The sequence below is a fragment of the Anopheles stephensi genome, chromosome 3 (genome assembly GCF_013141755.1).
Source record: "Anopheles stephensi strain Indian chromosome 3, UCI_ANSTEP_V1.0, whole genome shotgun sequence".
NCBI lineage: Eukaryota > Metazoa > Arthropoda > Insecta > Diptera > Culicidae > Anopheles > Anopheles stephensi.
This window is the reverse complement of record NC_050203.1, coordinates 5,231,256-5,243,956: the sequence shown is the minus strand read 5'-3', so window position 1 is coordinate 5,243,956 and position 12,701 is coordinate 5,231,256. Positions and strand designations below refer to the sequence as shown.

At 45.6% G+C, this 12,701-nt stretch overlaps 1 protein-coding gene across 6 annotated transcripts in view; it reads right to left on the bottom strand.

Annotated features, from left to right (window-relative positions):
• The window catches only part of LOC118510273 (high affinity cAMP-specific and IBMX-insensitive 3',5'-cyclic phosphodiesterase 8), a 124,806-nt gene that overhangs the window by 73,308 nt on the left and 38,797 nt on the right, over window positions 1–12,701 (bottom strand). For all 6 annotated transcript variants that reach the window (XM_036051876.1, XM_036051880.1, XM_036051879.1 and 3 more), the window contains exon 3: window positions 11,714–11,813. In XM_036051876.1, the coding sequence (XP_035907769.1) occupies window positions 11,714–11,813 (100 nt within the window). The remainder of the gene's footprint in view (window positions 1–11,713; window positions 11,814–12,701) is intronic.

Below are 12,701 nucleotides of genomic sequence, written 5' to 3'. Positions count from 1 at the left end.
TCTTTCAAAGACACTAGTGATTACAGTGCATGCCATAACTGTAACATTCTTATTTTTAATACGTTTAAAAAATATTTGCCAATTTTCATTCCTTTAAATTATTGTTCTTGTAAGATTAAAACTCATATTTTCATGCATCTTGAGAGCTGTAAATTAAAACTGTTAAACAGTATAACTAGGAGCAGGTTCATGGGCTCTAGCACGAGATTGTTAAGTTTCATTTCCAAGCTGAATTTATTCAAAATAAAAAAAAGGTGTCATAAAAATAATCATTAAAAAATAATTCTTATTAGACACCAAATTCTAGATTCTAATAATAATAGAAACTTTGAACCAAAAAGAAGATAATAAGCTTGACAGTTCTAAGCCCGATTGACGGTCGATCAGTACTTAGAGTAGCCGAAAGGCGCAGAAGATTCAACTTATAATTTTTTATTCTAGTTGCTCAAATCTCAGAATCAAATTAACATTTGATTGTATACGAAATAAAATTAAAAAAGCGAATAGAATTTTTTGTTACTGTTTTATTCAGTAAAAAAAATCCAATCTTATAAATATGCTACGCACTGTTATGCTGCATTAGCTGCAATACTAAACATCCCATCTAAGCAAATATTATTGCAATGCATCCAAACAGCCACCAATGTCACGTTCCACACACAAACACACGCGGCTTTAGGCAACATTGATGCAACGGATGCATCAAATAGCAACCCATCGGATTAATACGATTCAAATCCATTCATTATCTTAATTGTAAATAAATCACCGCACAGGAACGTGCCGTGCTCGTGTGCCGGTTTTTGGGGATGCTGATTTGATTACCGCCGGCCTACCGTCACACCGTCAGCCCACTTGTTAATTGACCACAGCCAAACCGGCTCCTCCCATCCTCCACACCACACAAGCGTCCCGTTTTCGCGCGAGCCAACCAAAAAACGCCCAAACGGCCCATTGTGGAGTCGAGAGTGTGAACCGCTACATCAAACCAAACATCAAACGCAGTAATGTGAGCCTGGTGGACCGGACCAGCTGCACTCTGGAGGAAGGATAAACGTTTTGATTTGCGCCCGATAATTAAGCCGCTTAATTAGTCACTAAGAGGAGCCGGGCATCGGTTCGATTAAATCGAATTCGCACCAAAATCATTTTAATGAACCGTGGCGCATGCTATATCGGATGGGTGCGCTGATTTACAGAGCTGGACAAGGTTTTCGTGTAATTGAAAAATGTTCCAGATACCTTCGGAGGGCCATCGGGTATGAATAGGAGATTGAATTAATGTGGGTGGGTTGTGATCAGCGGACTAATCTCATCTATGGTCGATGTGCTAAACAATAATTATTTTTGGGAACATCACGAAGCGAGCTCGGAGGCGTTTTTCCTCATAATTAAAAATACCACATTAGACACATTGCGGGTATCGGTTTTCTTTTTCAGTACTCTCGATGATTGAAATTGAAATCCGGCTGCAGCCATAAATTTGATAAATTAATTAATGAGCAACCCATCAGTTTTCATTATAATACTCACTGGAAGTGTCTACAAATATGAATTTCATCCGTATCTGTGGCGCTATTGCAAGGTAGCATGTAATGAAATGCTTTTTGAAATATTTCTTGTAATGAAATCAAAATACCTGACTGACTTTTAACACTGGCCAGCGATAAGTATCGGAAGGGAAAATTACAGCCGGTGTTCCCGGTGTGGATGTTGAATTTCGAGAAAAATCATCAATTACTTCACCGCAGCCACAGGCGGTCCTGCGGCCCAAAACGGTGGGCCACCACACCGGGGAAATTGAATCCGTTTTAATGCAACGCATACCAACGCTCCCAGGCATGGCATGCATTACAACGGCCTGCGTGAAACGGAACGGAAGCCACGGATCCGTTTTCGGCTGCGGCCCAGCAATGCAATTTGCAACGCAGAGAGTTATGATCGATAATGAATTTGACCTTTCTTATTTCTTTGAATCCAGAAGCCCATTGGCCCAGCCACAGCGCGGGGTCCCCTACAATGCTGATTCCATTACAGTTTTTTCTACATAAATTGTACTCCCTTCATCCCTTCCCCTTCCTTTATTCTACCTGCTCCTCAAGAGACAAACGCACGCAATTACACATTACTCCCGGGTGACGTTTAACATGAGCAATTTATGTTGCATTATGGTGCCATTCGATGCATCCGCCCGGGTCCTGGATGCGTGGACTGTGGTCCCACGTATCACGACAACAATGGCGACCCTTCTCCCCATCGTGGTATTGTAATTAAGCCTCCCAAAAAGAGAAGAGAGCAAAAGCGATCGGATCGGACCTTGGTACCGCCGGGCCACATTCGGAGCACGGGTGACCTCCGCCACTTGAAACCTGCCTGAGACAGAGCCTTGCTGCACCCCAAAATTGCCCCAAGCATCGGCGGATACACTGCGTCGTACCTTTCTGTTTGGGGTCATAGCGACCTGTTGCGACTGTTGCTCGTACGGTGTTTTGATTAAAAAATTGTCACAAATTATCATCAACCCCTCGAGCCTATTAATAGTGGGCTCGTTAAGGTTGTCCGATCGTTCGGGGTTATCTTGTGGCAAAGGTGTGAAATAATCATGCATAATGTGGCCCCAGCATCACCTTTTGGAGATGGGCGGGGAGTCGTCGGGGAGGTTCCTTCAACGCGTATTCCATGCTCGTTTTGCTTCCTCTTTTACTTGCAGCGCACGTTGCAGACGACCACGAACCGATCGAGCCACGATCGATCGATCGGTCGATTCGGGCGTTCATCATCGCGCTGTCAAGAAATTAATGCCATCCCATCGATCGACCTCCGCGATGCGACCAGACCGCAGAGATTATCATAACGCACCGGATCGTGTCGGTTGTCCTCCGGTGGTTGTAGGTGTCACACTTTTCACAACTGGTCCAATGGCAATATCCGCATAATCCATGGCGAACCCTAGACTGGGGGGGGGTTTGTGCATGAGTAATGATGGTTTTCTGGGCCTTGTGAGTTGCACCACCGGGCGGTCGACACGAATACAAATGCCGGTCTGGTAGCCTGAGTCGCATGCGCAAATACCTCCTTTTTTGCAAATTGCGCCAAACAGAGAGGCCATTTTTTGCCTTTACCTTCTGCTGTACTTTGGCGCTCAGTATTTTGGTTGCTTCATTCGTCATAATTTACTGCAAATATGATTGTCACACACAGCAAAAGGTGACGCAACCTCCCTTTTTGACGGATTATCCTTCTGGTTGTTTTTGGGTTGCACGACACACTTTTGGAGACATCTTTAGCGCATCGCACACCGATCGTGGCACAGTGGCTCCTTAAGAGATATTTATGATACCCAACTTTCGAAAGATTTCGGTGGCGCTGGAGCAAGTCGTATCCGATTTCAAAAAGGTGGCAGCAAGTAACGAGAAAAAGAAATCGCAATCCGTTTTTGTTTTTGAATGCCATTTGACACATGACCCTCGAAAGTTCGAATAAGCAAACCACTTAGACGCGACACCATCAAGCAACTGTTGCACGCGGTTTTATGTGCAGAAAAAAGTTCTCCGTTCCTTCGGTCGGATGATGCTGCTGTAGACGTAGACATCGCATCGAGAGATACAAAACGAAAAACATAACCTCATCACGTCTCAATCCGTTCTGGTGCTTCTCTACCGCCGCCGGACACGGTTAGCGGAGTCGTGAAATTATAAAAGTCCATTCATCAACTGTCACCCACACGGACGTGTACGCACGGTGCTGGCCACACACTGGACCGGCGGCCAGCGTTTCTAAGGACCGCGCTCGTTGGTTGCCCGTTGCCATTAAATCAATTAAATTGGCTCTCACTGACCGAGAAACCGCTAACGATCACGTTCCGCTGAACGTCCCAACGGGATTGGGAACGGCGCAGCGAAGGAGTAGGGGCTGAGTTTTATTTCTGCTTCGCTCGATTCGTTTCTTAAATCAACAGTTCTTTAATCATCTGTGATGGGGTTGGGTTGAGATGAAGAGAGAAGTTTCGGTTTGGCGCATACCCATGTCACACAGGATTTTTAATTGATTTCTGTAATCAGCAAGTGGTAAGGGCGAGAAGTATATTTGTTATTTGGGGTGAAGTTATGTTTTGACTTGTGATATGTCTTACTAATTCGGCTAGGTTCAATTAATGTAAGAAGAACTAATAGATCGTTCCGGGAGTGTTTGACGGTTTATAGACAACCCAATAAGTGCAGCGTCCTCCTCGACTACCAAGTGCCTCCATTAACTCACTCGTCTCTTATATTAAATTTGTTGTTCAAGTTACTAAATTTAAATTCTTTAAATCTTCCTTAATGAATTGCTCCCTTGCAACCATGCATAATGTAACAAAGCAAAACATTGATTCCCCGTGTCCTTATCATGTCTCACATCGCCACGAATCATCACCACAAATCGTCTGCTGCGACAATGTGTCCTCCCTCCGCCGGCGAATAGAAACATCAAAACCAGCGTCCCGTTGATTTATCGCCCAGATAAGATCCTTCACACCATTCCGGGCAATAAATAAGCGCTCATGCTCATCGCGTCGCCTAAACACCTTGGCTGGCTTTAATTTTCATAAATTAATCTTCAATGCAAAACCGCACAGCAACGCTCCGGCGGGCAGATGACATCAGGTTGGTGGATTGTTGATGCCTTTTAATTTCCCGCGATTAAGCGATCATCCAGCGAGCAGTGTGCAGTGCTGCACACAATTTGCTACTTGGCCGTTCGAATGATCATCAACCCGCCCGATTGCATCCCACGCGTATCGGCAAAATGAACGACCTAGACCTTGGCTTAGTGCGTGAGGTAGCGCGATACTCGTAGGCGTCTCGATCGTGTCGCACGACTCCACACGTGCCAGAAATGCAACAGACCGGTGGTACGGCATTCACAACCCTTTTCGATTGTTTTACGAGGGCGTGGGTGATCGCGATCGTGTGGTGCTCGAGTCGATTGAGTCGTTTTTTAAACAGTGAAGCAGTAATATACAATTTTTCTTGCAGCTGTTCTGATTTTTTTGTTAAAACACAAAAAGCTCTTAAAGAGCATTATACTTAAATACGTCATTTGGTCGATCTCATTTTGCTCATCCCCATGTAAGGCAGAAATATCGCAGAACCGGATTAGGAATGCAATTCGCAAACACCCACCATACTATTTGTATTTCCTGCCTCTTTTAAGCACCAGAACCGAACGTTGCAGATTCAATTGCGCAAAACAAAACAAAAGCACCCCGTCCGATCGCATCACCTCACTGAGCCCGAGTTCAGGTGCAACCAGCACCATAAAAGTGCACGCATCCCACCACAGCACGCATTGAAATCAGTTGACATGCGTCAGCACGTGCCCAACTTCCTAGCACCCACACACAGTAGAAAAAAAAAGCCCAGCACGCGACACTGGACACTGAACGCTTTGGCGTCCTATTTGTGCCCCTCGGAGAGTAAAATACGATGCAACTGCTAGTAGCACTTGCACCGATGCTACTGCATACAATGTTGTGATCACTCGCCCGGCGATGTATGGGCTGTGTTAAATCAATCTTATCAAAACATGCCACGCTCGGAACGGGGGAGCTGGGAGCTCGGTCGCAAAACTGTGAAGAATGCGTTCTAATCTCTTTTACTGCCGGGTGCTTTTGATTTTGTTTTGTTTTCCTGTTGGCCACTATACTTCGGACGGACGTTAATTTGCTTCGGTGGTTAGCAAAAGGGCGTGATAATTTATGTCCGCATAGGATTTGTCACCCAATGAGGGTAAAGCCTACAGTCAAGACGGGAGTTGAGATTGAACTTCAAGAATATAGGGATAATTTTATTTGATTCAACAAGCTTCAACAGCCATTTCAAACAGCTGAACTGTTCTTCTGTGTACAAATAATTTCATTAAAAATATAAATATACTTTCTATAAAACAACACAAAAACCAGCTTCCTTTCACTCGAAGCACCACAAAAGCATATCGCACCGAACAAGCCGTAACACTACCATCAGTCCATAAATAGTTTGCTGTTGGCTACCGGGAAAAACACGAGCTCGGGAAAATAAAATCTAGCATTAATTCCTTCCGCCCTCGGTACGTACAGGGAAAACAAACAGAAGCATACCTCATTTTACACACGAACCGACACACACACACACACACTTACCAGCAAGCATCCGATCCCGTGCCGTCCTTGGGTTTTGCGTTCCCGGAACAGCGCCACACGAGTGCGCGGGCCACCGGATGAAAATAGAAAATTGATAAATTATGGCTTTTTGTCGCCGTGACGCCACGCAACGCCACACGGCAGGGATGCACGCGATACACCTTCTCGACGGGCGCAACACCGACTCCGATAATGGTGCAGCAGCAGCAGCAATGGACTCTCCATGCCACAGCTAATCTTGGCACAAGAAAAACGGGCTGCTAGAAACTTCTTCATTGCCCGCAGGTCCTCACAATCGATTGTACGTAATGGAGGGATGGACGAAACTCTCGGTAGCGATTCTCCATTTGCTAGCCCCGTACACCAATGTCCAGGGTAACCTTGCTACCGATGCTCCAATTTACTGTGACCATATGTGACAAATAAGCAGCCATTGTGGCCAGGAAATGCACCGACGCAAGAGTTCAGATGGTAGTAAAAACCGCCAGTTTACTGCACAATAAATGCAGGCCAGAAACCGCCAGTCCGCCATTTCTATCAATTAATTAACCTTTTTTCCGGGATCCACTTTGCTCCACGGTCGGTTGTAAAATAATTGACATAAAAAGCAGGATAACGATAATCCTGGCGCAAAACTCGAACCAGGTGACCGTGAATCGGTCGGGTCGGACCGCTATTTTATCGGCGCCGAGATCGGCGGCAAGTATCGATCGATCGCATCCCATCAGCGAGCTGAGCTCATAAAAAAAAAACAAACAACAGTTGATACAAAACTTTTGATGTCATTATTAACGTCCGAATTAATAAGGGATTGTCACATAAAGCGCTATCGGTGGACGATAAATGCCTGGACGGAAATTCAACGAAGAACTTTGGGAGATGAAGCTGCGCCGAACGAAGGCATCACCTCGGTTTTATTGATCCGTGATTCCCACGCACCGAGCTTTCGCAGGATGGCGCTATCGGCAGTTTTTGGTGAACTTTTTTTTTATTAAAATCTCACGCTATTTCGATCACCAGCTCGACCATAAAACTCCGAACGTAAACGTTTCGCTCACGGATTCTTCACCGAGGCCCTCGCCCCCCCTTCCCGTGTTGAAGGTTGCTGCAATCGGATAACCTTTTGGAGTGTAATAAAATAATCCTCGCACGGTAAGTTCGTAGATTGCACAAAAGAAACTACGACTGGCCCGCTAGCCGAAAAGGCATAAAGAAGCACAAATAACTTTAATCTTTAGCTGGTGAACATACTCCCCGCCCATATAAACACGGGGCAAGTACAAGTACAGGGGTGGCCATTGTAAATTGGAAAGGTATCGGGCGCCATTCGAAGGGAACACTCCTTTCCCGTCGATTTGTGTGCCATTGGCAAATTCATTATCACAATCATCCGTAGTCCGAAGCGCACCGGGAATCGTCCGTTCGCCGTGGTTTTTTTTCTGTGCCTCACCTCGCAACCTCACCAAGTGAGCAAGAGAAGTAAATTATTCCATAAATGGACATGATCTTTATTTTATTGCCGAGCCTCACCTTTATCTCGGTTGTTGGAGCTTTCGGGGTGGTGGTGAGATTTTATATCGCAACCAGGTTTTAGGACGCAGGTTGGAGGGGTTTTTTTGGCTTTTGTCGATGCTCACTCGCTGACATGCTTCAGATGAGGGAGCTGACGCGCCCGATACGGAGATCCTTCCTCAATTATTGACCCAGAAGAAAAAAATTCCTCGGACGAGGCCACTCGCAGGTAACTCGCATTCATTTTGTTCATTTGGCACCTGGCAGATTATAAAATTTAAATCCAAGGCTTCCACCGTCAAGGATATCTCTGATGGACTTTTTAATGGCATTTTGGCCCCCGCTTAATCTAGAGCCCCCTATTTCTGAGAAGTCAACGATTAGAACGGGTACGATACGATCAGTCTTTAATATTACTCAGTAAACCACACAAACTTTAATGGTTTGCTCTAATGAACGTTTTTAACCCGTCAACTCCTTCTTGTTCAGCGCGATCGTAAATGATCTCTAGGTAGCCTCAGGGAAGGTGTTTGGTAAGTTGTCAACTCCCTCCGAAAAGAAAAACATCAGTAACCGCACATGACATCAACCGGTTCTCGAACAGTCGCAAACCGCCGAGCACGGCCGGTGCAGCACGCTCCATATATGCGTCCTCCCTTGGCTCCCAGCAGGTGCAGGGGTGTGTCCGGTGATTTAAGACACAAATTATGCGCTAATCCGAGGGCAAGCACCGTGATGTGTGATGGACAGCTCGCCAGAAATCAAGCTCCCCTCTACCAGTTCATTCATCAGGGCGCGCATTTGGAGCGACGGGTTCTCAATATCAACAAGCCGTGTTATTCGGAGAAAAGATACCTTTTTGTTGTTGCGTTTCAACAACTGCACAAACTGGGCCACTGAACGTCGGTTGGCTTGATGCCATGATGAGTGTAGTGTGGTTTTCACTCCATTCCATATGCACCACTCTCCGTGCATAATGATAAATGGTTGGTTCGAACGTTTCGATCGCGGGAAGACTTTAAGAAGCTGCCCTTACGACGCTTGCCTTGGATCGGGCCGGTAGGCAAATTAGTAGCAAAAGTATGATTTATCTATTTGACGTAACCCATGCCCTAGCGGCGAGGTCCATCGCGGGACGTAAGGAAAGGTGTTTCTCATTTACTAATCGCGCGTATCATAAGGATCGCGAGGAGATCATTAATCTTGCATTAAATCGAACGTTGCTCGCTGGGTACGGATCAATCACAGTTCCAGTTTCGCTTAAGGGCATTCGCGTTAGCTGTCACCTGTGACTCACATCTGTTAAATGCCACCTTTGCGAAATCGTTGCGAAATGAACGTTACAGTAAGTAAATGGAAGCAGTAGAAATTAAAAATAATGCTCCCCTAAGAACTATCATCAAGCTAATTATTCAATTACATCGTTTCTTGTCTCGTCCTTACTCATCTCTAGACAGATCTGGCTCACACCTAGCCCCAGACCAACGAGTCATCACAGCCAGATGTCACAACCATCGCACCGGCGCCATATCATCACCGTCATCAAAATGAATGCAACCGCACCCTAACCGCCAACCATGTCACCATTGTTTTACTGCGCTAGATTGACAACGTCGCCGGCGGCTAGCTTTGGCTCGGAATCACGGAAGCAAAAAGCCGTCCGTCAAATGAACGATGCCGTTGTAAGGAAATAAAACCCCGCTTAGAATCTAGACCCAAGGGAGAAAGAGTGAGGAGCTGACATTGTGAAACGTCACAGTAAACATTGCAGAGTGAGGAATAAAAAAACACAACACAACGAAAACACACGGTCGGATGTAAGTAGCATCCGACACAAGACGCATCCAGACATGTTGGACACGAGATAAGATTTCACGATCAAACGACGATGGACGTGTAGTTATTACTGGCTACGTATTGTTTTGATTGTGCGCTGACGTCTCGACGCCGGAATGGGGCATTTAGTATTTAAAAGTCGAAAGGTTTTTCCCAAAACGACGGGTAAAAATATTGAACGACAGACAAGCGTCGTTTCAAGTGATATCAGCCTTACAGTATGCAATTCGCTGTACACAATCTAATTGAAGAATTGATTGATCCAAACCTAACAGTTTTCTTACCTAAAAAATCAATAATTTCTGTATTATCTCCCTCATTACCTCGCGGCAGCAGATGAGTTGACATCTCACGACTGCAAATTTAGCTTTGCTTCTCGCATCTGCCTTGGCCTTTATACACGCACCATGTGAAACCGTTGCTGATACGATCGTGACTTTCGGAAGAATCACTATCATGCTCATCGTCGTTCAAGCTCCGAATGGCTTAAAACATCTTAATACGCACGCACATTCTCCCAAAAACGTGCCAATTATCACAACATGAGGATCGAAAATTGAGTTGCCTTACTCGTCACGGGGTACCAGCCTTGCTGTTATGATTACACACCCGATACAATGTGTGATTTCATCCCTTTCGTACGTCAGTTTTCTGGCGAATTATTTTCTAAACATTAATTTTTCACTCGCTCAGCACGCCTGAAAATACCTTCTCTTGCTTAAGCCAAATAAACTAAACCCCAGTGAGGTGGTATTCTGGTGAATTCGACACAATTTTTCACGCGTGTGCTGATGATCATGCACCGGACAAAAGCTGTCCTCCTTTCGTATCTCGCACAAAAACCCTTACGGGGGGGGGGGGGTTTCTGCAAGAGTACTATCTCATTAGCGACTGACGCTGGTTCGAATGTTTGTTTGGATGTGCGAATATCAATTTGTTCGACAGCTGCCTGCGAGTGTGGAATGAGATCGAGTTGGATAGCCCTCGTCCCTTTTCCCCCACAAGTCACTCTTAATTTCCCAAAAGGTTCCACCACCACCAGCTAGTCACGGTGGTCGCTCGCCCGTTTCGCTTCATCTCGCTTACCGAGCGCGTCACTTTTAATTAGCCATCCCCATTAGGGCAGCGAGCGAAACAGTGCGGATTGGCGCACTGCAGTCACTAGACCTACCCCACACACACATCACCATCGAAGGCGATGACGTTTAGTCGCGTGACAGGCGGGAATCGCGAGGGTAGGAAAAGGGAACGCACGGAGGCACATTTAACACAACACAACTCCCGCAATTCGCAACAAATCAGCAAATACTTTAACACCGGAGCATGGGGTCTCCGGTCTGTATTTAAAACCTTAAATGTCGCACAAGCCGGGCCGCGGATCTCTGCCAGGCAAAACCGTAAGCGAGATGCGATATGTACGCGCGGAACTGCTGCGGTTTGCCGGGGCTGGACCGCGATCCGTCAGATCGGTGTACCGGGCTGAAGACCGCGAGGGTGACATGTAATCAACACCTTTGCCCGATTTGTTGATACAATCACACCGTTCACAGCGTGTGTGACGGACGCTTGGCGTAACAGCGTCATATTCATAAAATAGTGATTGAACAATTGGGCATTGGGTATTGGTAAACGGTCGAAAGGATGCTTTTCTTTTGCGTAAGCTTAAGAGTGATAGTAACAAGATGCTCATAACGATCATTGAAGAATAACGACAAATTGCCATATTTCTAATTATTTTCGGCATGTTTTGCCTAATTCATCATTTTGTTCTCTATAAAACCTCTCCAACAATAATGTTGCCTTGTGACAGCAAAATGAATGAATTCCACACCAAAGCATCAGAAAACAGCCCAACAACGCACTTGATTTCGAAAAATTCGTAAAAGCGCCTAAAGTTATGCACGGCGCAAAGCATCCCACAATCGCGCTTCGGTCGCTGGGCCTGCCGCTCATCAGGCCGAGCGAGGTTTCGAAGAATAATAAACATGTTTTGCTACATATTTTCGTTCTCGGATTGTGATTACATTTTGTATAAAATTATTCTGCCAATCCTCAGAAACAAGCTTTTAATGAAATTTCGTATACCATCGCACATAAAACCATAACAATTCTGGGTCCTATTTTGGGTTGAGTTCCGGAGGAAAGAAAGCTGCGCGTTTTCAAACCTTCAAACGACGAATCATATCGAAATGTACGTTTACTTACTTCCAGCGGTCGGTCGTCTAACGGTGGTGGAAACGACAGGAAAGCTTGTAATTTGCCCCGTGGCGGATATCGAAACGATCGAATCTTTTTTCGCACTTTCCTGCAAATAGAAACCGTGAACCGAAAAATAGCATTACATTAGAAGAATAAATTCAAAGGAAATGAGGCGCACAGTTCGCTTTTGGTTGGTGCCCAAGCGCTTATGGTTAAGAGGTTTATTTCTAGCGTTCGTTTGTCATTTGTTTGTCAAGAGCGCCCCCGGGGATAAGCAACCACAACTTCACAAACAGTCGAAAGAACCGAAATATGATTATGGTTTATTTGATCACACAACACATTTCCTAATACAGAAAAAAGCCTCCCCACATACTTTACTCTATTCGATTCACCTGTTACTTGCACAGAAATACTCCGCTTTCATTCCCATTCAACCACATTTAACAGCACTTCCTCGGAGCCTCCCGGTGGTTTGGATCCCTTCTTCAAAATAAGCCGCCCAAACTCGGCGGTGGTCCGGAAAAACCTTGAGCGCTTCGCTCGATCATTCAGACGCGTCCGCACCAGCAAAAGCGGGCACGGGGCTGAATTGAATTTCTTCAATTCGGGTACCGGATCTCCGTACCATATCACATGTCTCGACTGTTTTTGATTGATTTCCCACGATCCTCACCAGCAAAGAATAAATATGATTTCAAATGCGAGCAAATTTGGATTGGAAAACCAAACGGGCGGCGGAGTGCGCTTCACGCTGTGTTTGATTTGGAAAATATTATTTTCCCGCAAACCACAGCACAGTGTGTTGCCTGGGGAATATTTAATTACGGATCGAACCGGTTTAAAATTGCATTACGCGTTGATGTATTGGGGATGGAAGCTTAGTCTCTTTTTTAACGCTTTTTAAGGCTCCTGATCGCAGTCGGTCCAATGGTTGGAGCGGTAACGACGATAGTCTTCCCAACCGGATATCGAATCCCATCTGAACCTGGAC